This window comes from Crinia signifera, chromosome 8 (genome assembly GCF_055691185.1).
Source record: "Crinia signifera chromosome 8, ASM5569118v1, whole genome shotgun sequence".
NCBI lineage: Eukaryota > Metazoa > Chordata > Amphibia > Anura > Myobatrachidae > Crinia > Crinia signifera.
In genome coordinates, this window is record NC_139224.1 from 73122296 (window position 1) to 73144549 (window position 22254).

General features: G+C 45.4%; 1 protein-coding gene across 1 annotated transcript in view; it reads left to right on the top strand.

The window, feature by feature from the left end:
- The window catches only part of DDR2 (discoidin domain receptor tyrosine kinase 2), a 589808-nt gene that overhangs the window by 264275 nt on the left and 303279 nt on the right, over nucleotides 1–22254 (top strand). The window contains exon 7 of the mRNA XM_083156673.1: nucleotides 15921–16104. Coding sequence (XP_083012799.1) covers nucleotides 15921–16104 — 184 coding nt within the window. The remainder of the gene's footprint in view (nucleotides 1–15920; nucleotides 16105–22254) is intronic.

The window sequence follows — 22254 nt, forward strand, 5'->3', positions numbered from 1 at the left end:
ATGGGGGCAGTGTGAGTGTATGTGGCATTGTGTGTGTGCGACTATGGGGGCAGTGTGCGACTATGGTGGCAGTGTGAGTGTATGTGGCTATGGCGCAGTGTGTGTGCGACTATCGGGGAAGTGTGGGGCTATGGGGGCAGTGTACGTGTGCAGCTATGGGGCAGCGTGTGTGCAACTATGGAGCAATGTGCGTGTGCGGCTATGGGGGCAGTGTGGGTGTGCGACTATGGGGGCAGAGTGCGTGTGCAGCTATGGTGGCATGGTGCGTGTGCAGCTATGGGGGCAGGGTGCGTGAGCAGCTATGGGGGCAGGGTGCGTGAGCAGCTATGGGGGCAGGGTGCGTGTGCAGCTATGGGGGCAGGGTGCGTGTGCAGCTATGGGGGCAGGGTGCGTGTGCAGCTATGGGGGCAGGGTGCGTGTGCAGCTATGGGGGCAGGGTGCGTGTGCAGCCATGGGGGCAGGGTGCGTGTGCAGCTATGGGGGCAGGGTGCGTGTGCAGCTATGGGGCAGGGTGCGTGTGCGGCTATGGAGGCAGGGTGCGTGTGCGGCTATTTGGGCAGGGTGCGCGTGCGGCTATGGGGGCAGGGTGCGTGTGCGGCTATGGGGGCAGGGTGCTTGTGCGGCTATGGGGGCAGCGTGGTGTGCGGCTATGGTGGCAGCGTGCATGTGTGGCTATGGGGGCAGGGTGTGTGTGCGGCTATGGAAGCAGGGTGTGTGTGCGGCTATGGGGGCAGGGTGCGTGTGCAGCCATGGGGGCAGGGTGCGTGTGCAGCCATGGGGGCAGGGTGCGTGTGCAGCCATGGGGGCAGGGTGCGTGTGCAGCTATGGTGGCAGGGTGCGTGTGCAGCCATGGGGGCAGGGTGCGTGTGCAGCTATGGGGCAGCGTGTGTGCAACTATGGGGCAATGTGCATGTGCGGCAATGTGGGCAGTGTGGGTGTGCGGCTATAGGGGCAGAGTGCGTGTGCAACTATGGGAGCAGTGTGCTTGTGCTACTGAGGGGGCAGTGTGGGGCTATGGGGCAGCGTGTGCGACTATGGGGCAATGTGCATGTGCAGCTATGGGGGCAGTGTGAGTGTATGTGGCATTGTGTGTGTGCGACTATGGGGGCAGTGTGCGACTATGGTGGCAGTGTGAGTGTATGTGGCTATGGCGCAGTGTGTGTGCGACTATCGGGGAAGTGTGGGGCTATGGGGGTAGAGTGCGTGTGCAACTATGGGGGCAGGGTGCGTGTGCAGCTATGGGGCAGGGTGCGTGTTCGGCTATGGGGGCAGGGTGCGTGTGCGGCTATGGGGGCAGGGTGCGTGTGCAGCTATGGGGGCAGGGTGCGTGTGCGGCTATGGGGGCAGGGTGCGTGTGCGGCTATGGGGGCAGCGTGGTGTGCGGCTATGGGGGCAGCGTGGTGTGCGGCTATGGTGGCAGCGTGCGTGTGCAGCCATGGGGGCAGGGTGCTTGTGCAGCCATGGGGGCAGGGTGCTTGTGCAGCCATGGGGGCAGGGTGCGTGTGCAGCTAATGGGGGCAGGGTGCGTGTGCAGCCATGGGGGCAGGGTGCGTGTGCAGCCATGGGGGCAGGGTGCGTGTGCGGCTATGGGGGTAGGGTGCGTGTGCGGCTATGGGGGTAGGGTGCGTGTGCGGCCATGGGGGCAGGGTGCGTGTGCGGCTATGGGGGCAGGGTGCGTGTGCAGCCATGGGGGCAGGGTGCGTGTGCGGCTATGGGGGTAGGGTGCGTGTGCGGCTATGGGGGTAGGGTGCGTGTGCGGCCATGGGGGCAGCGTGCGTGTGCGGCTATGGTGGCAGCGTGCGTGTGCGGCTTTGGGGGCAGCGTGCGTGTGCGGCTATGGTGGCAGCGTGCGTGTGCGGCTATGGGGGCAGCGTGCGTGTGCGGCTATGGGGGCAGCGTGCGTGTGCGGCTATGGGGGCAGCATGCGTGTGCGGCTATGGGGGCAGCGTGCGTGTGCGGCTATGGGGGCAGCGTGCGTGTGCGGCTATGGTGGCAGCGTGCGTGTGCGGCTATGGGGCAGCGTGCGTGTGCGGCTATGGGGGCAGCGTGCCTGTGCGGCTATGGGGGCAGCATGCGTGTGCGGCTATGGGGTAATGTGTGTGTGTGTGTGGATGTGGGCAGTGTGTGTGTGTGGATATGGGCAGTGTGCATGTGTGGCTATGGGGACAGTGTGTGTGTATACGTGGCTATGGGGCAGTGTGCGGCTATAGGGGCAGGGTGCGTGTGCAGCCATGGGGGCAGGGTGCATGTGCAGCCATGGGGGAAGGGTGCGTGTGCTGCCATGGGGGCAGGGTGCATGTGCAGCCATGGGGGCAGGGTGCGTGTGCAGCCATGGGGGCAGGGTGCGTGTGCTGCTATGGGGGCAGGGTGCGTGTGCAGCTAATGGGGGCAGGGTGCGTGTGCAGCTATGGGGGCAGGGTGCGTGTGCAACCATGGGGGCAGGGTGCGTGTGCAGCCATGGGGGCAGGGTGCGTGTGTGGCTATGGGGGCAGGGTGCGTGTGCGGCTATGGGGGCAGGGTGCGTGTGCGGCTATGGGGGCAGGGTGCGTGTGCGGCTATGGGGGCAGCGTGCGTGTGCGGCTATGGGGGCAGGGTGCGTGTGCGGCTATGGGGGCAGCATGCGTGTGCGGCTATGGGGGCAGCGTGCGTGTGCGGCTATGGGGGCAGCGTGCGTGTGCGGCTATGGGGGCAGCGTGCGTGTGCGGCTATGGGGGCAGCGTGCGTGTGCGGCTATGGTGGCAGCGTGCGTGTGCGGCTATGGGGGAAGCGTGCGTGTGTGGCTATGGGGGCAGCATGCGTGTGCGGCTATGGGGGCAGCATGCCTGTGCGGCTATGCGGGAAGCATGCGTGTGCGTGTGGGCAGTGTGTGTGTGTGGATATTGGCAGTGTGCATGTGTGGCTATGGGGACAGTGTGTGTGTGTATACGTGGCTATGGGGCAGTGTGCGGCTATGGGGGCAGCGTGTGTGTGGCTATGGGGACAGTGTGTGTGTGTGTGTGGGCTATGGGGCAGTTTGCGACTATGGGGGCAGTGTGTGTGTGTGCAGCTATGGGCCACTGCTGGGCATGTGAGTCTATGGTGAAAGTGATGGGGGAGGGCAAGGGAAATTTGTCTAGAGCCCAGATTACTGACCTGTGCGATGCATGCAGACATCACCTCAGAGTTGGTGACAGCTCAGCTGCCCTGTCTTCCTCAGCCAGGCATTGTCTTTGCACACGTGCCAAGGCTGCCATATGACACTCCATGAGTCCGTGGGTGGGCGGGGCTTCACATTCCGTGGGTGGGCGGGGCTTCACGATCCGTGGGTGGGCGGGGCTTCACAGTCTCATGGATGTAATAATACCCAAGTAGTGCATTGGCATTGTCCCAGCTGGTGTCCATTACCTGCCTGCACCTGCTGCTGCCAGGTCCCTTCTCTCAGCAGGGCAGGTTCTATTTGTGAACTATCCATTTTTTCTCCTACTAGGAGATGCCTGTTTCCATGGGTGGGCGGGGCTTAGGCAGCAACATGAAAATGGCATATTAGCAATGTATTTATTTATTTTTATATATATATATATATATATATATATATATATATACTGTAGCTAATGCTATTCCCCCCTGAGGGGGGGGGTCACGGGGGGTGCCGTCCATGAGAGCGGAGAGCTGGGGTGGGGGACGCCAGGGAGTAAGAGCTCCGGGAGAGGGGAACTGCCTGGGTGTAACAGGTACTTTTCTGTGTTTCTGTCACACCTCATGAGCAGCATCAGCACTCAGTTAGGATACTTCTCTTTGTGAGTTCTGCAGACAGAGCCCTCATGTCTCCATCGACCATCTTGGTACATCCAAGTGAAGCCTCTGTCTGTACTCCCCCTGCTGGACGTACTGCGCATGCGCAACAAGTTGAGCTCTCCTATCTTTATAATGGGTGACGTTTCACTAAATTGTAAAAAAACTGTACCTATCTGAAAATCCTCAACCCCCAAAAGGCACTCCACTGGTACAATATCTACCTAATAAAACAAACCCCAAGTCTCAATTGTTCCTCTACCATGAGTTATGCCTTCCCAAAAAAAACCTCATAGACTAACATGGGTGACAAAGTGTCATTTCGCGAGTTTCAGAAAAAAACTGACAGTTGGAAGTTTAGATCGCTCCCAATTGGTCCTTTTTTAATATTTCGCCCTGAAATTTGGCACACAGAACCGGTTGACGATTCTACGCGTACATGCCAAATTTCAGCTCAGTACACCCAATCACTTTTGAGGTGCAGTCCCTCAAACACCATGCCCCCATCCGAAAAGTTCCCTCTGGGAATAATCCGTTCGTTCGATTCAGCCTTAATATAAGGGCACTAGAGTGCCCTTATAATATATATATATATATATATATATATATATATATATATATATATATATATATATGTATATGTATGAGGTCCGGCACTCCAAACAATATGAAGTTTTGCGGTTGGTGCCTCCACAGCTCAGAGAGCAAATATAGATAGTGGTGGTGTGGCACTCGCAACACTTTCTCAGGAACATGAATGGTACGCCAAGCAGAGTAGCATCAATGTTTCAAATTTAATTTGTCATCAGGATAAAATAACAGTACAAACAATGAGAAAGATATAGACTTACACCACATGCAGGCAGGAACAGGCCGGGCGGGGATGGGAGAACCGCCCCTCCGAACCAAAGAGTTGACGTCATCAAGCAAAGACGCGTCAACAGTGATGAGACCATCACCATGGTAACAGAAAAACACTGGAAAGCGGTGGCATAATAACATACTAGTATCAAAAATGCAGTTATACAGTGGTATACATAGACAAAATATATAACATATAACACGCCACTAAGCATATGTTAGCGTCTGAAAATGCCTAAAGAGAGCTGTTCATTTAACCCTCATGGAGCCAAATAGTCTAACTGATGGATCCATCGGGTCTCTTTTTGTAACAGAAGTCTGCCCCTATCCCCACCTGCTTTGGACATGGGAATACAATCGATCATACGGTATCTAAGGCTGGAAAGGGGATGTTTATGTTCAGCAAAATGTCTTGCGACCGACATATCTTATGGAGCTTCTGTGCATAGACATGCGCTCCTTAAATTTTCTCTCCATCTTCCCTACGTAAAACATACTGCCGGGACAGACGATGAGATAGACAACAAATTAAGAATTACAGGTAAAGTGGTGTCTTATTTTGAAACATTTACCAGTATACGGATGGTTGAAAGAATCACACATGAATTCATGCGTAAGATCAAATTGAAAGAGTATTATCACAACAAACCATCCAATCCCACCACCAATATGGATGTCATGCCCATTCTTAATGCCATAAAGAAGTTCTGTCCCCCCTCTACCTTTGAGCCCTATACCACCAATGCTACCATCAAAACCTTTTCTCAAGTCATTGATAAGGAAGTGGCTACTATTGTACGAGATCACAAAAAGACACATCCCAATCTGTCTGTTAATGAGCGTCATGCCCGACAATCCCTAATGGCCAACGATAATCTTATCATTCATGTAGCAGACAAGGGGGTTGCTGTAGTCCTCCAAGACATTGGCGACTGCGACAAAGAAATCCAGAGACACTTGTCTGATGTCTAGACTTAAAGAAAGTTGGACAGCAACCTTACTCAAGCTTGTAGAAAACAACTAAATGAGTTATTACAACTAGGTCTGGCTCAACATATCATTACGGACAACATCAAGAGTATTCTTTGCCCCCTGGCGCCCATTTTTTATACCCTACCTAAGATCCATAAGGGTATTAACCCACCTCCTGGCCACCCCATTGTCGCTGCCTCGGGATCGTTACTCCAACCTTTAGCCACCTTCATTGACGACTTACTGTAACCACTGATTAAATTACAGTCATCATTCTTGCTGGACACCACTTTGTTTTTGAAAGACTTGTTACCCTTTTAACATGTCACTAATGATTGTTGGATGGCCACGATAGATGTCACCAATTTATATACTGTCATTCCCCACACCCTTGGTCTTGCTGCTCTCAGGAAATTTCTTGTTTCACATAGCAACTTTGATACCAACAAAATTGACTTTATTATTTTTTCTATGGACTTAATTTTGCATAACAATTTTTTCTTCTATAATAATGCTTTTTATTTACAGTTGCATGGCTGTGCTATGGGATCTTCGGTCGCCCCTTCATATGCAAATATCTTTATGTTTTCTGTTGAAAATTATATAATTTTTTCCAATACATTATTTTCTGCCAATTGTCTTTTGTTTAAATGCTACATAGATGATTTATTTGTGCTGTGGAGATGTGACCATGTTGTGTTAAAAAACATCATTGATACAGTATGTATAATCTGTCCGAAAATCCCATGAAATTCACATTTGACATCAATCATCCATTTTTTAGATATCGACATCCATCGATATGACAACCAACTGATTACCAGCGTGTTTATAAAAGACACTAATCGCAACACCATGTTGCAGCCTCAAAGCTCCACCCACGCAAATTGGTCAAACGCCTACCTTACTCAAAAATTATAAGGTATAGGCGTATTAACAACAATGATCTCATATGTGTATGTCAATTGGACGAACTGATTGTCAAATTGTGTGAACGTGGTTACAACAAAAATGTATTGTTAACCTGTAAAGAACGGGTCCTTAAATTAGACAGGAATACTCTGCTCAATAGCCGTAAAAGTGAAAAACATCCTGTTAACACTCTGCCCATGGTGTCTAGATTTAACGTAACCTCCGAACCTGCCATCTCCACCGTGAAAAAGAATTGGTCCATCCTCCAATCTGATAGCTCTTTGCCTTTTGTTGAACACAGGGTTATGCCTTGCTTTACTAGAGGATGTAATCTTAAGCAAATGTTGGTTAAAACCAACATAGAATATAAACCCTATAAAACTAATGTGTCATGGTTGGGCACGTTAATTTCCGTTGCACTTGTGTGACTTGTCAGTTTCTATTAACTGATGATTCTTTCAACCATCCGTATACCGGTAAATGTTTCAAAATAAGACACCACTTTACCTGTAATTCTTCATTTGTTGTCTATCTCATCTTCTGTCCCTGCAGTATGTTTTATGTAGGGAAGACGGAGAGAAAATTTAAGGAGCACATGTCTATGCACAGAAGCTCCATAAGACATGCGTTAGAGAGTGGCAAAAGTGACCAGCCGGTCGCAAGACATTTTGCTGAACATAAACATCCCCTTTCCAGCCTTAGATACCATATGATTGATTGTATCCCCATGTCCAAAGTAGGTGGGGATAGGGGCAGACTTCTGTTACAAAAAGTGACCCGATCGATCCATCAGGGTTAAATGAACAGCTCTCTTTAGGCATTTTCAGACACTAACATATGCTTAGTGGCGTGTTTAATTTATATATTTTGTCTATGTATACCACTGTATAACTGCATTTTTGATATTACTAGTATGTTATTATGCCACCACTTTCCAGTCTTTTTCTGTTACCATGGTGATGGTCTCGTCACTGTTCACGCGTCTTGGCTTGATGACGTAAACTCTTTCGATCGGAGGGGCGGGTTCTCCCATTCCTGCCTGCACGTGGTGTAAGCCTATATCTTTCTTATTGTTTGTACTGTTATTTTATCCTGATGACAAATTAAATTTGAAACGTTGATGCTACTCTGCTTGGCGTACCTTTCATGTTCCTGAGAAAGTGTTGCGAGTGCCACACCACCACTATCTATCTATCTATCTATATATATATATATATATATATATATATATATATATATATATATATATATATATATACAGAGTTAACCCTTTCTCTGCGCTAGGTAAAGTACTGGGCAGTAACTCTATATGTCCCCTCTGTTAGCAGGGGAAGAGATCAAACACAAACAAGAATATATAGAGTGCTCCTATATCAGTGCCACCACCAGCTTACACTTTTCAAGTGACAATAGAAGTATTTGCTGGAAAAAAAATCTATTTTTAATAAAATTTTGTTATGTAAAAGAATAGTACAGCATTAATTTGCAGGAGATGTTGGTCCAGTATAATCAGATTCATAAATTCGTAGAATATCAGACACAAAACCCGACGCATTTCGTCATTACGAATTCATCAGGGGTTACGAATTGATGAATAGAATGTGTAATGGTCCATCATTGGCTGGTGGGCGGGCCTAAGTCCCGGTCTGGAGGCGGAGCCCCAGATGTAAACAGAAGACCGGACCGTGATTACAGTGCAGCTGGGCACCCGGAGAAGTGCTGAAGACGTCTGGTAAGGATGTTTTATCTCCACAGGTACCCCACTATGGGTTCTACAGGACAAGGGGACCGATCTACTATCAACATACAGTAGGTCAGTATGGATGAATGGGCTCCGTGTGAAATAAAGTTTTACTGTAAGTGTGTGTGTGTGTGTTTATTTAACGATTTGTGCTACTGTGGGACTACAAGTCCCAGCGGGCCCTTTATTGCCCCACATGCTGGGACTAGTGGTTCTCCAAGTCCCTGCATGTGGTGCAGGCTTGCTGGGACTCATAAATCCACAGCAGTATGTAATAGTTTTTCTATATTTTTACACCATTTATCAGCTCGATGCCCACCGTACAGTGGCATCGAGGACAGCCCCGGTCTTCAGCATGGGCAGGTAAGTTCTGGAGAGGGGGGGGCCTTCTTTGGGGGGTCCCCACTTTCCCAGGACCCCTGCCTATGCTGACCAGTCAGTAGGTGAATGCTTTGGCGGGGAGGACTTGTAAAAAAAAGTCTCCCCCCGGCTGTGGCATTACCCTGCTTGCTGTTTGGGCCCGGTGCTGGTTCTTGAATACGGGGGACCCCTAGTCATTTTGTCCCCCGTATTTTGGGAACTAGGACCGGCCCTTGAGCCTGGTGCTGGTTTTATAAAATCCAGGGGACCTCAACTTGTTTGTTCCTGTGATTTTATGAAACCAGGACCGGCTCTTTCAGCCCGTCGCTGGTTATGGTCAGGAGGGGGGACCCCACACCGTTTTTTTTCCATTGTTTTTTTACCTTTTTTTGGCCAGAACAATGCACAGATCACAATGATCTGTGCATGGTTCTGTCAAATTCGCCAGCCAGAACCTGGTCTAATTTTTTTAAAGTAAAGGTTACCAAAAATCGCACCCTATTACATTTGAGAGTTAGATGCTTTCCAATTGGAAAACATCTGGATGCGAATTGAAGTGTGACTAAAAATTGCCACTTCAAAATGTGCGATTTTGCGGCAAAAATGCGATTTTATTTTTTGCCTCGAATCGCACCCTATAAAATATGCGATTTTTCGGGAAATGCCCGAAAACAGCTGTTTTTGCGAGAAAAAAAAAACGCAAAAAAAAATTTGCACCCTATTACATTTTTACATTTCGCCCAAGGTTGATCTGTCACATATACATATAAAATTTTATATGCATTTATTGCATATGCAATTTTAGAGTTATGGTGCGATTTTAGTGTTATGGTAAAACTGTACAGGGTGCAGTGAATAAATTAAAAGAAAAAGAAGTAGAACAGCGCTTACAGTATGTTATACTCATGTATAAAACAATACCACGGCTAGGTATAACAAGAGTTTTATTAATACACAATAAAAACTATAATATATTCTGTTAGCATGCATGTTGAATAAAATGAGCCTTAAATGTATAAACAATTAAGTACTGATATACTGCACCTTCAAACAAATATTTCCAAGTGGAGAAAGGGCCACATAAGAATCCGGTCTAATACCCAGCTGATGGGTGGTGGAGTCCAGGCAGATTTTTTGTCCGTGTTCAAACAAACACAATGGTGGTATTAAGCAAGGGGTCCACAAGTTGGAAATAGTGGAGACCGTCCCTCGCTGAGTAGGATTAAATGGTACCTGGAAGTCCTCCTTATAAGCTGGTCCAGAATTAAGTAGAATTGTATCCTTAGTGTGCAGATTTGTTTGTCCAAATAAGTGTGGCTTAATTTAAAAGCAGGCTCACAAGCTCAACACGTTTCAACATGGAAGTGCCCACGTCTTCATCAGGAGCAGAAAACTCAGTGAATAAATTAACTATGGAAATCATATCGCATTGCATCGCATCACATGCAGCGGAAAAGTGACATGCGATTCAATGCGATTTCACTACACAGAATACCCCGCTACGAAATTAGCATACTGGGTACCGTGATAATACACAAGTACCGAATCTTCATAGTTCGACGATGCACAGAAGATCTAAATCCATTGGCTGGGAATTTAGTGATGACTTGAGAGCAACTTCTTAATATATGGCTTGAAACTTGTGAGAGAAGATTGTTGAATTATCCTTGGGAGGACATCAAGAACTTCCTTTTGATGTGGATTGTTGAAGTGTGACTGGAGAACAAGACGTGGAATCCTTATCGGAAAAGGTTTTCTTGAAAGATTTTGAAGGTTTTGGACTAAATTCTTTAATTACTGCAAAACTGAAAGTCCATAAATTCTGGAACACAGAATCATTGTTCTCCATAAGTGGGTTAGCCCAATCCAAAGCTCTGCCTCTGAATAACAAAAACAGATATGAAGTAATGTTGGAAGGAAAACTTTCACACAAAGGATCTGACTCCATCAAGGTTAGATAACTATTAACTAGTGCAGAATATTGCAATAAATCTCCAACTTAAATACTGTAGGTCATGAAGCATTGGATGGAATCTCAGAGGTTGAAGCTGGTGATACATACTTAGAAACTGGAATGGAATGAGCTTGAGGCACATCAGACTAACTATAAACCTGATCTGAAACTGAGAAATTTGGATGGAGACACTAGAAGTTTTCCTTGAAACTATGACACTTGCTTTTGCGACTAAAGCTGATGACTCTGCTGACTGGACCGAAGGAAGCAACATCAGTATTCCTTGGATAGCCTGAAGTCATTTATCCAAGTCACCAGATGAAACCGTAGGTTGCTCATGAAAACTTAGGGACAAAGCTGAAAAAACTGTACTTGAATTGGTGTCCAGCTCTGTAGTACTAGAATGCTCAACAGTCACTGAATGAGTAATTCTATTTGAATTGGCTGAAACTAGTGGATCCTCTGAAATAATTGATTGAAGTGAATTGTGCCTGGAAGATCTTGAAGTTACTAGAACTGTAGAAGGTTTTAGACCTATGGGTGGAACCGGATTAGGTCTTGAGGCTGTAGACTTGGCTGGAACTGGAATGGACTGACCAGACTGAAACTTGACAATTACTGGGACCAAGGGAGACTGAACTGGACATATGGACAGGACCAGATTGTGTCTGGGCAAACTTGAAAAGGCTAGAACTGAGGGAGACTGAACCAGACTTAAGGATGGGACCAGATTGTGTCCGGGCGAACTTGAGCAGGCAGGAACTAAATACGAAAATTCAGACAGCCCATCTTGGACCTGGACCATGCTGACAGCCAACATAATAACACGCTCAGAAGGCGGAGAGCAGAAGTTTGTGTCTTCATCTGTGGCCTTAAGAATTCACTCAGGGAACTTGGCCCTGGATACTTCACTGGAGGCTGAAACTCTGGATTCCTCTCTTAGGGTTAACTTTTCCAGTACCACTCCTAGTGTTAAAAGGTCACAAACTTCTCTTTGAGTAGACAACTCAGGCACTTTTTCTGGAGGCTGAATATCAGATACCCCTCCTGGGGTCAGTATATCAGATGCCTCTTCAGAGGCTGTAGAGTCTTATCCCCTATCTGGTGCTGAAAGTTCACATGCCCTCCTTTGGCTGGACACTCTGATACACCCCTTCCTGAGGCTGGAAGATACCCTGTGATGCCACCTCCTAGGTCTGGAAGAAACCCTGTGATGCCCTCTCCTGGGGCTGGAAGACACCCTGTGACATCCCCCCTGTGGGGCTGGAAGACACTCTAATGGCCCCTCCTGGGGCTGGACTCTCTGGGATTCTCCCTCTTGGAGCTGGACTCTCTGGGAAAGAAACATAGAATTTGACGGCAAATAAGAACCACTTGGCCCATCTAGTCTGCCCTTTTTTTAAACATGTTGCCTCAAACTATATTTGATTCTTATTTTTTGTAAGGGTATCAATATGCCTATCCCAAGCGTGTTTAAATTGTTCTACTGTATTTGCCTCTGCCACCTCTGATGGGAGGCTATTCCACTTATCTACTACTCTTTCTGTGAAGTAATTCTTCCTCAAATTTCCCCTGAATCATCGTCCTTCTAGTTTCAGTGCATGTCCTCGTGTTCTGTTGCTCCTCTTCCTGTGAAGAATGTCTCCTGTCTGTACCTTGTTAAAACTCTTGATATATTTGAAAGTTTTTATCATGCCCCCCTCTTTCCCTTCTCTGCTCTAAACTATACATATTAAGATCTTTTAGTCTTTCCTGGAACGTTTTGTGATGTAGGCCATGCACCATTTTAGTTGCCCTTCTTTGTACAGTCTCTAATGTATTTATATCCTTCTGGAGATATGGCCTCCTGGGGCTGGACTCTCTGGGATGCCCCCTCCTGGGGCTGAACTCTATTGGTGCCCCCTCCTGGGGCTGGAGAAACAAATGCCCCTCCTGGGGCTGCAGATACATACCCCTCTGTGACTTTAAGTGTCTTGAATATTCTTCTCTGGACACCCAATTTGGGATTAGGGCTTTTAATTACAGGACCTCAGTCATAAATTTGAGTCTCTTTTTGCGGAGCCTCCTTGACACCACCATCAATAGTAGCAGGATCGGTTACTGTAGACGACTTGCAGACTAAAGTGATATTAAACTGAGATTTGTCACTAATTCTTGCCTTGCGAAGAATGCACTCTTTAATGAAATGACTGAAATTTCCACAGTAAAAACATAGGTGTAGCTCTCTATGCCGCTGGTGTTCAGCTTTAGAAAACCTGGGTTGTAGGTATCTCTGGTGTACATCTTTTCTTTGTACAGAGGAATAAACTTTGGTAACTGGATGGGGTAAAAATTAGTCAACACAGTTGGTGAGTGCAGGCATCCCAGAAACAATACTAGGCAAAAGTTATTTGAACTGTAGTAACATCTGGTAGAGAAACTGCAGTTGGTCAGGAGTTTGAATACAAGGAGACAGAGAATCTCTGGAGAAGGAAATCCGCTGCAGATGTCCTGCAATATTTATTAGGATGTCTAGCGACAGACAAACGCTTTTGGTGGGTCCATGGGGTCAGTTCCTAATGTCATGGCTATGAGTTTTGTGAACCTGCCGTATGTGTGAGGTCTGTGCGAGTAGGTGGAAGACAGGGAGGAAAAGAGACAGAGAGTGATCCCTGACCATGAATCGAACCCAGGCTTCAGAAGAGAGTGCTATATCCTGACCACTGGATCACCAGGGAATTGGTTTTGATAGCAGAATGATGAATGTATAGCTGTATGACTGAACTCTACTGGTTGTCAGTGCTCTATGGACAAGAATGGATATTGAATAGAACTGGACCAGACTGGACACTAAATACAACTGGACCGGGCTGGATGCTGGGTATGCATAGGACTGGACCAGGCTGGATACAACTGGACTGGGCAGTATGCTGGATATGAATAGAATTGGATTGGGCTGTAGACTGGAATTGAATAGGACTGGACTGGATTCTGGATACAACTAGACTGTACTGGATTCTGGTTAGGAATAGGATTGGACCAGGCTGGATACTAGATATGAATGGTAGCAGACTGTGAACCGGACTGGGAAACAGATGATAGTTTTGGAGTGGCCGGATAACTAGAGCAGAGGTTTATAGAAACCAGGGTAGTCAGTACTGTTTTCACAGGATGCTCAGATGCTAAGATTAAACTAAGATGTGTGACCAGAGGAACTGACAGCCTTCAAATCCCAGGTTTCTCTATTTATATCTCTGGGTCCTAGGTGATTGATGACTAGAGACAGGTAATTCAGAGAGACTAAGGCTGACACAGGATTGGATAACTCATTGTCATATGATCAGACCATGTGATGTCAGTACTCCAGGTAGGTTTTGAAGTGAAGAGAGGCCTAGTAGGCCATAAAACACTGAAGTCTAACTCCTAAGAATTCACAAGGAATGCTGGCTTTCAAATCCAACACCAAAGAGCTGATTGCAGAGGATAATCAAATGATGCACCCAGGTTGTTGCTAATTTCTCACAGAGGAATACAGTGAGTTAAAATGGAGAATGCTGGACCACTGCCAGCTAAGCTGTCAGAACACTGGCCTAGAGTCTCTCAAGTGTCTATACAGGGGTATACAAGAGAGACTGCAGACTACAGATGGAGCGTGGCCCATCTTTGCAGTGGATGGCGGAAGATTCGCCAGCCGCCATCCCCCGCCGGCCAAAGATGGGACACACTCCATCTGTACATGATGATCTGAAAATGCAAGCCACAGGATTATACTGAGGTAAGCCACTAAACATTAAAATAACAGTCTGGATCGTGACAAGTAGTAGGAATTGTTTTCTGATCTTTTATTGTTTGTCCTCCACTCTGTATACTGAAATGTGAATGTGACAAAAATTAAATTAGTCGCCTTTCCCCCATAGTCAAATGGGCAGGATGGAGGCAAAGTGATATCCGCAAAGTTATGTGCACTTACGCACTACAGTAAATCCACTCCTCATGAATGTCTTAATGCTACTTCTGGTTTTTCAGGTCCAGAAGACATCTTTTTTAAGATTAAAACACTACATGTAAGATAGAAACTTTACATTACAACCACTTATGTTTGGATTCTTTGGGTCAATTGAAAGTCAAGTGAAAATGAATGTTATTGAGGTTAATAATAGCGTAGGAGCAAAAACAAAATCTAGGGTTTTTATGGTTTTTTTTTTTTTTTTAATTCCAGATCCAAAACACAGAAGTGTGGTGTTTCAAAGCAGATGCAGATCCAACACATGGCCAGAGAGCCAGACCTTAAACATGAAAAGTGGCCAGTGCACATCCCTACTTTATAGTGACACTTTTCAATGTAGTTTTGACTATCTCATAAACTGTATAAAGTATTATTAGGTATGCACTTATGTCCTGTTTTATTTGTCAATTTATCCCCAAACTTTGCTGCTATAAGAATTTTACTTTTTTAAAGATTATTTTATCTTTTTCACTTTTATGTACTGATATTAGTAGAGATCCATTAGGAGGATCTCTATTACCTCCTGACTACAAAGAAAACCTAGCACACCATTCTTTTCCATAGTAACAGTTTGAGATATTGTGGGTATTGTTGCTTGATACTTCACTGGCTCTGTACTTGCCAATATGTATAGTGAAAGCTATGTTATTTATTAATTTGCTGTGTTATATGCTTGTGTGCGTATTTCAATTTCCATTCCCTGCTATTGATTTTCTTCCTTATCCTTTTTGGGCCCATGTCCTTGTACATGCCATTTATCTAGCTTTTGGAGATCTGCAGATTCCCAAAAATCTCTCTCTCTCTCTCTTCTCTCCCTCTCTCTCTCTCTCTCTCCTCTCCCGCCCAAGGCAAATATCATTACCAAAGTGGGTTGCGTTTTAGCCGTAATGAACTTCCAGTGTAGTATATATGCTGTACTGTAGGTATGTTTAAAGAAATCTCAAGATTTTTTTTCGGAACACAAAGGTTGGTCTTAAAATATATTTTGGATAATCCTTACATTCCGAATTATAGTTATAATTAATGTTCACATGCTTGTATTTTTATTTTCAAAAATACAGTATATTTTATTGAACCCCAAATGTCATGTTCAAAGCAACAATTTATTTTGCTTTTCGCTATTCTAAACTAAATAAATGTAATGCCATGACATAAGTCAGGGTTGAATATATATGCAACATGTGTACCGGCTCTTATATGGAAAAATATTTTTTTATATTGTAGTAGCTCACATTTGCACCCTCAATTTCCAGGCTGGGGTTTTAGTGCCTCTGAAACAAGGGCCTGGTGTGACAAGTGTGGAGTATTAAACTGCTTGTTATTCTTAACCTTATGATTCATTCAAACTTTTCTTTATCCATCAGCATGACTGAAGGACTGGGACAGCTGACTGATGGTGTTTCTGGACTTGACGACTTCACCTTGACCCATGAGTACCACATGTGGCCTGGATATGATTATGTAGGCTGGAGCAATGAAAGTTTCCTCTATGGATATGTGGAATTCATGTTTGAATTTGACAGAATAAGAAATTTCACAACAATGAAGGTTGGTTGTGCAAAGTTATAATATTTGTTTTAATCATTGTTTTGTTCAATAACAAGGTACTCTGCAGCACCTTACACTGAGAAAACATTATATACATAAAACCAGGCTATACTAGAAATAAATGTATATGTAAAAATAACAAAGTTCGAGAAGGCCGGTTTTATGAGAAATTCGCGGCCTGGATTTGCACATTGACAAAGGGACAAATTTGGCAGAGTTGCCGCTTTTATGTATGGAAAGCTCGGCCAAATTCAACTGTACGAATGTATAGAATTGAACTCAGCCACATATGGCCATAGAGAGTTCTATCAGATTGGCTAATTTACGACCATTTGTATAAGCAAATTTGGGTACTTGTGTATTATCTGGGCGCCCGATGTTGAAGTTGTATGCCACTACCGAAAGCATGCGATGCGATTTGACGCGATTTCACCCCTTTTTTCCCTTGAATTTATCCGGAGGCGCTAGTGAAGACAAAATTGCGTCAGATGGTATGATATTGTATGGTATACAATGCAACGCGATTTTAACCCATCCCACCCAATTGTAATCCCGCCCTCTGCCACATCTGGCAGAATTTCACTCTGAGTGAGTTTTATGAGGAGATAACAACTGGTTTGCTGTGGTGCTGTGTATGAGAGGTTTTCTGAGGTGGTTTTTTTTTTGTGAATTTTCATTTGATTTCTTTGGATATTGGTCCATTTTGTCCCTTTCATCCTATTTGACGATACCTTGAAGTATGGCTTTGTCGGGCAGTATATTCAGCCTCCCCAAGACGGAAGAGGATGCTGTACAGTTCATGCAGGACCATGGGCTTCTTGCAGCAACAGCCACCTGTCCAAACGGGTAAAAAAGCTGTGGCAAAAAGCAAAGTCTGCGGGCCTCACTGTTTTACCCTGGATGCAGACTTCCAGTCATGAAAATTCTCAAGTTCATTTTCTGCTGGAGTGAGGAACTCACATCAATAGAGTTCTGCGACAAGCATCTTAAGATTTCTAATAAGACAGCCGTGTTCTACAACACCTTGATGCGGGAGGCGTGTCAATGCGACCTCTTGTCCCAGCCACAATGCCGCATTGGGGGAACAGGCAGAATTGTGGAGATTGATGAGTCACTCTTTGTGAAGAGACAAGCAAATGTCGGCAGAGTTCTCCCACAGTGGGTCTTTGGAGGAGTGTGCCGTGAAACAGGGGAATGCTTCATGATGCCTGTTGAAAAAAGAGATGCGACAACCCTGATGGCCGCGATTACACAGCATATCGAGGCTGGCACTACAATTGTGAGTGATTGCTGGCGTGTCTACAATACTACAGAACTTGAGCGTGCTGGATATAATCATTTGAGGGTGAATCACAAATATAACTTTGTTGACCCCGAGACTGGAGCACATACACAAAATATAGAAAGACTATGGGGATGTGCAAAATGGCAGAACAAACGCCAGCGGGGCACAGCCCGCCATCACCTTTACTCTTATATGCAGGAATTTGTGTGGCGAAAGTGCCTGGCGGGTGACAGCCATTTACACGCATTGTACATGCACTAAGTTTGTTGATGAAGTAATTATGGCTATTTATGATTATTATATTTATTCTTCTTGTTCTTTAATTATTGCTATATTTAATCATTATGTTTGTTTGCAATTAATTTATTGCTGATATTTGTTCATTTTGTTCTTTGCATTAATAATTACTTATTCCGCGTGCGCTCGCCGCGCTTCGGGCTCGGTGGCTCGCTGCGCTCGCCACACTATATAAAGTCAACTCCACGCCGACGTGGATAGTGGGGGTATGAAAAGGTCGGAGGACGCGTACCGCCGCCCCTCGCGGGCTCGCTGCGCTCGACACGCTTCGGGTTCACGTTGATAGTGGGGTGGTGTTAACAATGGGGGGCATTTACCCATCAGGGTGGGTGTACAATTAAAAATAGGGTCTGGGGGTGCATTTCACATAGGAAACAGGCATCTGGGTGCCTGTACAATAAAAAATTGGGTCATATCGGTTGCTATACGATTGTATTCGATGCGATACAATGTGATTTTTTAGGTGCGATGAAAAAATCGGGCGCTGAGATAATACACAAGTACCCAAATTTGTCTGCAAATTCAGCTCAAAATTGTAATGGAAAACAGAGCACCATTTGTATTAGAAGTACTGCAGCCAGAGGACACTTTTTATGTAAGGTCCCGCGGCCCTAGCATTTAACCCTGTAACTGCTCAGCCCTGGGGAAGTAGGGGCCTCCCAGGCCATCCAAGGCCAGGACTGAAGCTTGGCCTATATCTGGACTGGAACCCACGGGTGGTGGGTGCTGGGTTGATATTATTAAAGGTGTCAATTTAAGATTAACAATTATATTTTGTTTGGGTGTCAAACAATTAGTCCCAGCAGGCCTCCCCTGCATGCAGGTATTTGAAAAACCACAAGTACCTGCATGTGTGGAATTAAAGAGCCCACTGGCAGGGCCAGATTTCCCACTAAGCACATAATGCTCATGAGGCATGTGCCTATGGATGGCACCTACTGGGGTTGCAATGGCAACAGGGGGGCATGATTCATGGGAGAGGAGATTTAGGGGGGCGAAAGTAGGGCTGCTTGCAAACCACAGGAGGATTTAAGGGGGAGCACACAGGTCAATGCTCCCTCATTTCTGGCACTTTTCAACAGCATTCCGCGGCAGTATAAACAGTACGCTGCAGCTGGCTGCAGGCCACAACCAATCAGGATGCTGTCCAGTCCCTCCTCCTCTCTTGCAGCGGTTTGATGTCAATTATATAATGACTGCCCCAGCACAATAAACATGTGAAAAGACAGGGGACCCTGCTGTTGGCACTGATGGTGGGACCTTGCACTGGCGCTGACAGCAGGACCCTGTTGCTGGTGGATGATGGGACCCTGCTGATGGTGTTGCTGATATGACCCTGCTGCCGTGGCTGAGGATGGGACCCTGCCATCAGAGCGGACAATGGGACTGCTACTGGAGCTGAGGACAGGATCCTACTGTGCTCTACATCTCACTATCTCTCTCTGCTCTTCCTTTCTCTCTCTCTGCTCTACCTCTCACTTTCTGATCTCCCTCTCTCTCCCTGCTCTCCTTCTCTCCTCTTGCCTCCTTTTTCTCTCTCTCCGCTTTTCTCTTTCCACTCTCCTCCTCCCCTCTCCTCCCTGTGCTCCGCACTTTCTCTCTGCACTCCTCTCCCTCTTTCTGTGCTCCTCTCTCTCTTCCTCCTTATCCCTCTATCTCTGTCATTCCCTTTCTTTCTCTTTCTCTCCCTTCCTTTTTCTCTCTCCTCTATCTTTCTCCTTTCTGTCTTCCCCTAGTACCCTCTTTTTCTCTCACTCACCTCACTCTCTTTCACTCCTGCTCTCCTAAGAATTATTTTAGTGACAAGTGGGGGTACTCTTTCAACATTTTTATTTGAGCAAATTTTGTTTTTCTTCTCAATGTCTAGGTTAAAATAAAATGTTTTTTGTCCTGTTGTGTCCAATACCACTTTTATTGCTTACAGGATAAGTTTCAGTCCTAATATTGTCCTACATGCAGACGCTGATTTTTGATTACTTGTAATTCATTTTCTGATTCTGAATGTATCAAGTTTTTATACGTTCCTCACCGTATGTATACTAAAACGTTCATTTTTCCATAACTAATAAAACATTTAATATTTTAAAATGTTTTCTCCTTCTGACTATTGTACTACTTTTTTTCCTTCATGTGCTCATTTTTCAGCCATTGTGTACTTTTTTTTAGCATGCGTAAGAAAAAACCTTTTTTAAAAATAAATAAAAGGGTTTTTTTTTCTCTAGGCTCATTCTACTATTACAGTATAATGGCAATTGCCAAGTTAGGACTTATAACTTAATAAGGAAAATTTTAAAATAGGACAGAGGGGGTGGCCAAAAATGTTACACCTAGGGGAGGCCTGACACTTAAATCTGCCACTGCCTGCTGGGACTTGTAGTTCCACAGCATAAGTCCAATACTAAAATACACACACACCGTAGAAAGTACAAGGTTTTTTTTATTTATTTTTTCCATAACGTACAAAACATTGGGATATATATAAATATACATTGCACAGTGTTAATCGGTCTCTTCCAATTCCCAATGTACACTTATAAACATTACACAACAACCATTAAAATACAAAATTACACTACAAAAATACAATCAAACATATTAGAGGCACCTAGTGTTCCTATATTATATTCTGAACCATTTTCCTATATATATATGTGTTAGTGGAAGCTCTTGCTGCTCTGTATGTTGTGTGATGGGGCTTTACTGCCTTCCCTCTTTTGGTTTGACCGGGGCTACTGTAGCTCAATTGAGTGTGCTAAAAATATATATATATATATATATATATATATATATATATATATATACATATATATATAAATTGTCCAAATGGCTCAGCACAACCGAAAACTGCAGATAACTTGCCCGGTGCCAGCTGTAAGCCCTGGAGAGGGCTGATATACAATACTCACGCTGCTTAAGAAAACAGCTACAGCAGCACCCGGGATTCAGTAGAGGCAGACAGCAGGGTAAACAGCAATGTTTCGATTTTATTTATAAAATCGTCATCAGGCATCTGATGACGATTTTATAAATAAAATCGAAACGTTGCTGTTTACCCTGCTGTCTGCCTCTACTGAATCCCGGGTGCTGCTGTAGCTGTTTTCTTAAGCAGCGTGAGTATTGTATATATATATATATATATATATATATATATATATATATATTCCATTGACAAAAAACCTTACGGTTTCACACGTCCCATTAAGGCTTCTTACACATGATCTGGCATTTCTGAAACCTGTTGTAACTCTTCCACTCAAACGCCAAAAAGCAATGAAATTACGATCATTAAGGCTGACGCCTTAATGGACGTATTCCTTGCGCAATACAGATATGGTACGCCATCACAGCCTGTGGGTAAGTGCAGATTCAGCACTCTCACAGAGTGAGATTGCTGTCACTCACACAATGGTGGAGCTGCTAATTCACAGATTTGTGTGCTCATTGGAATACACACATGCAGTCTATGCAACTGAAGGTCTGAGTAGTTATGTGGCGCACTCATCCTAATACTGTAAGTACCCGCAATCATGTAAAACTGTCTATACCTCTGAGTTACTATAATGTTCATTCTAGCACCCACCATCTTTGAAAACCCATGCAGTTCCTCTTTCCTGCCTGGGGTGTAGCTGTCTGCTGTAGTGCTTCTAGCACAGTGTGGTCTGTATATTAGCACTGCAAACTAGACCTTTGCTAGAAACACTACAGCAGACAGCAACACCCCAGATAGGGTAGAGGAACTGCATAGGTTTTCAAAGATGGCAGGTGCTAGAATAAACACTATTACTAAAACTATCCCAGGGTCCAACATCTTTCACACTCACTACATAGAGTATATCCATTTCATTTAGTATTCACATGCAGTTACCAAAAACATCTTTCATAATTGCAAAAACTATAATACTCCCAATTACTATGCATCTACACTTTCTTCAACTATACGCCGTCATGCTGTTCTGTCTTCTCCGATACCTACTGCTGTGTGTATTGCCTCATCTGCACCAATGTGTCTTTCCCCATCTGCGCTGCCCTGTCTTTCCACACAGATGCCACTGTTTCCTTCTATATGTGCCACTGGCTTCCCCTCTATTAGTGATACTCTGTCTCCCCCTCAATCCAGGCTGCTCTGCCCACCTCATCCATTACACAGTTTCCTTCCATCTGTACTGCTGTCTCCCCTCTTCATCTGTGCTGCTCTGTTTTCCCTTTATCCCCTTTGCTCCAAACCCCCTCACCCATCAGTGCTGTCTTTCCTCCAACTGCTCCTCTGTTTCCCATCCAATCGCATCACTCTGTCTTACCTTCCCCAATCTGTGCCACTGTTTTCCACCCATCTGCTTCGTTTGTCCCCCATCAGTGCTGCTTAGCCTTCCCACAACACTACGCATTTCTATTCCTCCCCATCTGCACCACACTGCCTCCTACCCCAATCAACACCACTTTTACCCCATCCTCTCGGCTCTGTTTACTGCTCAGACCTTCAGTTGCATAGACTGCATGTGTGTATTCCAATGAGCACACAAATCTGTGAATTAGCAGCTCCACCATTGTGTGAGTGACAGCAATCTCAC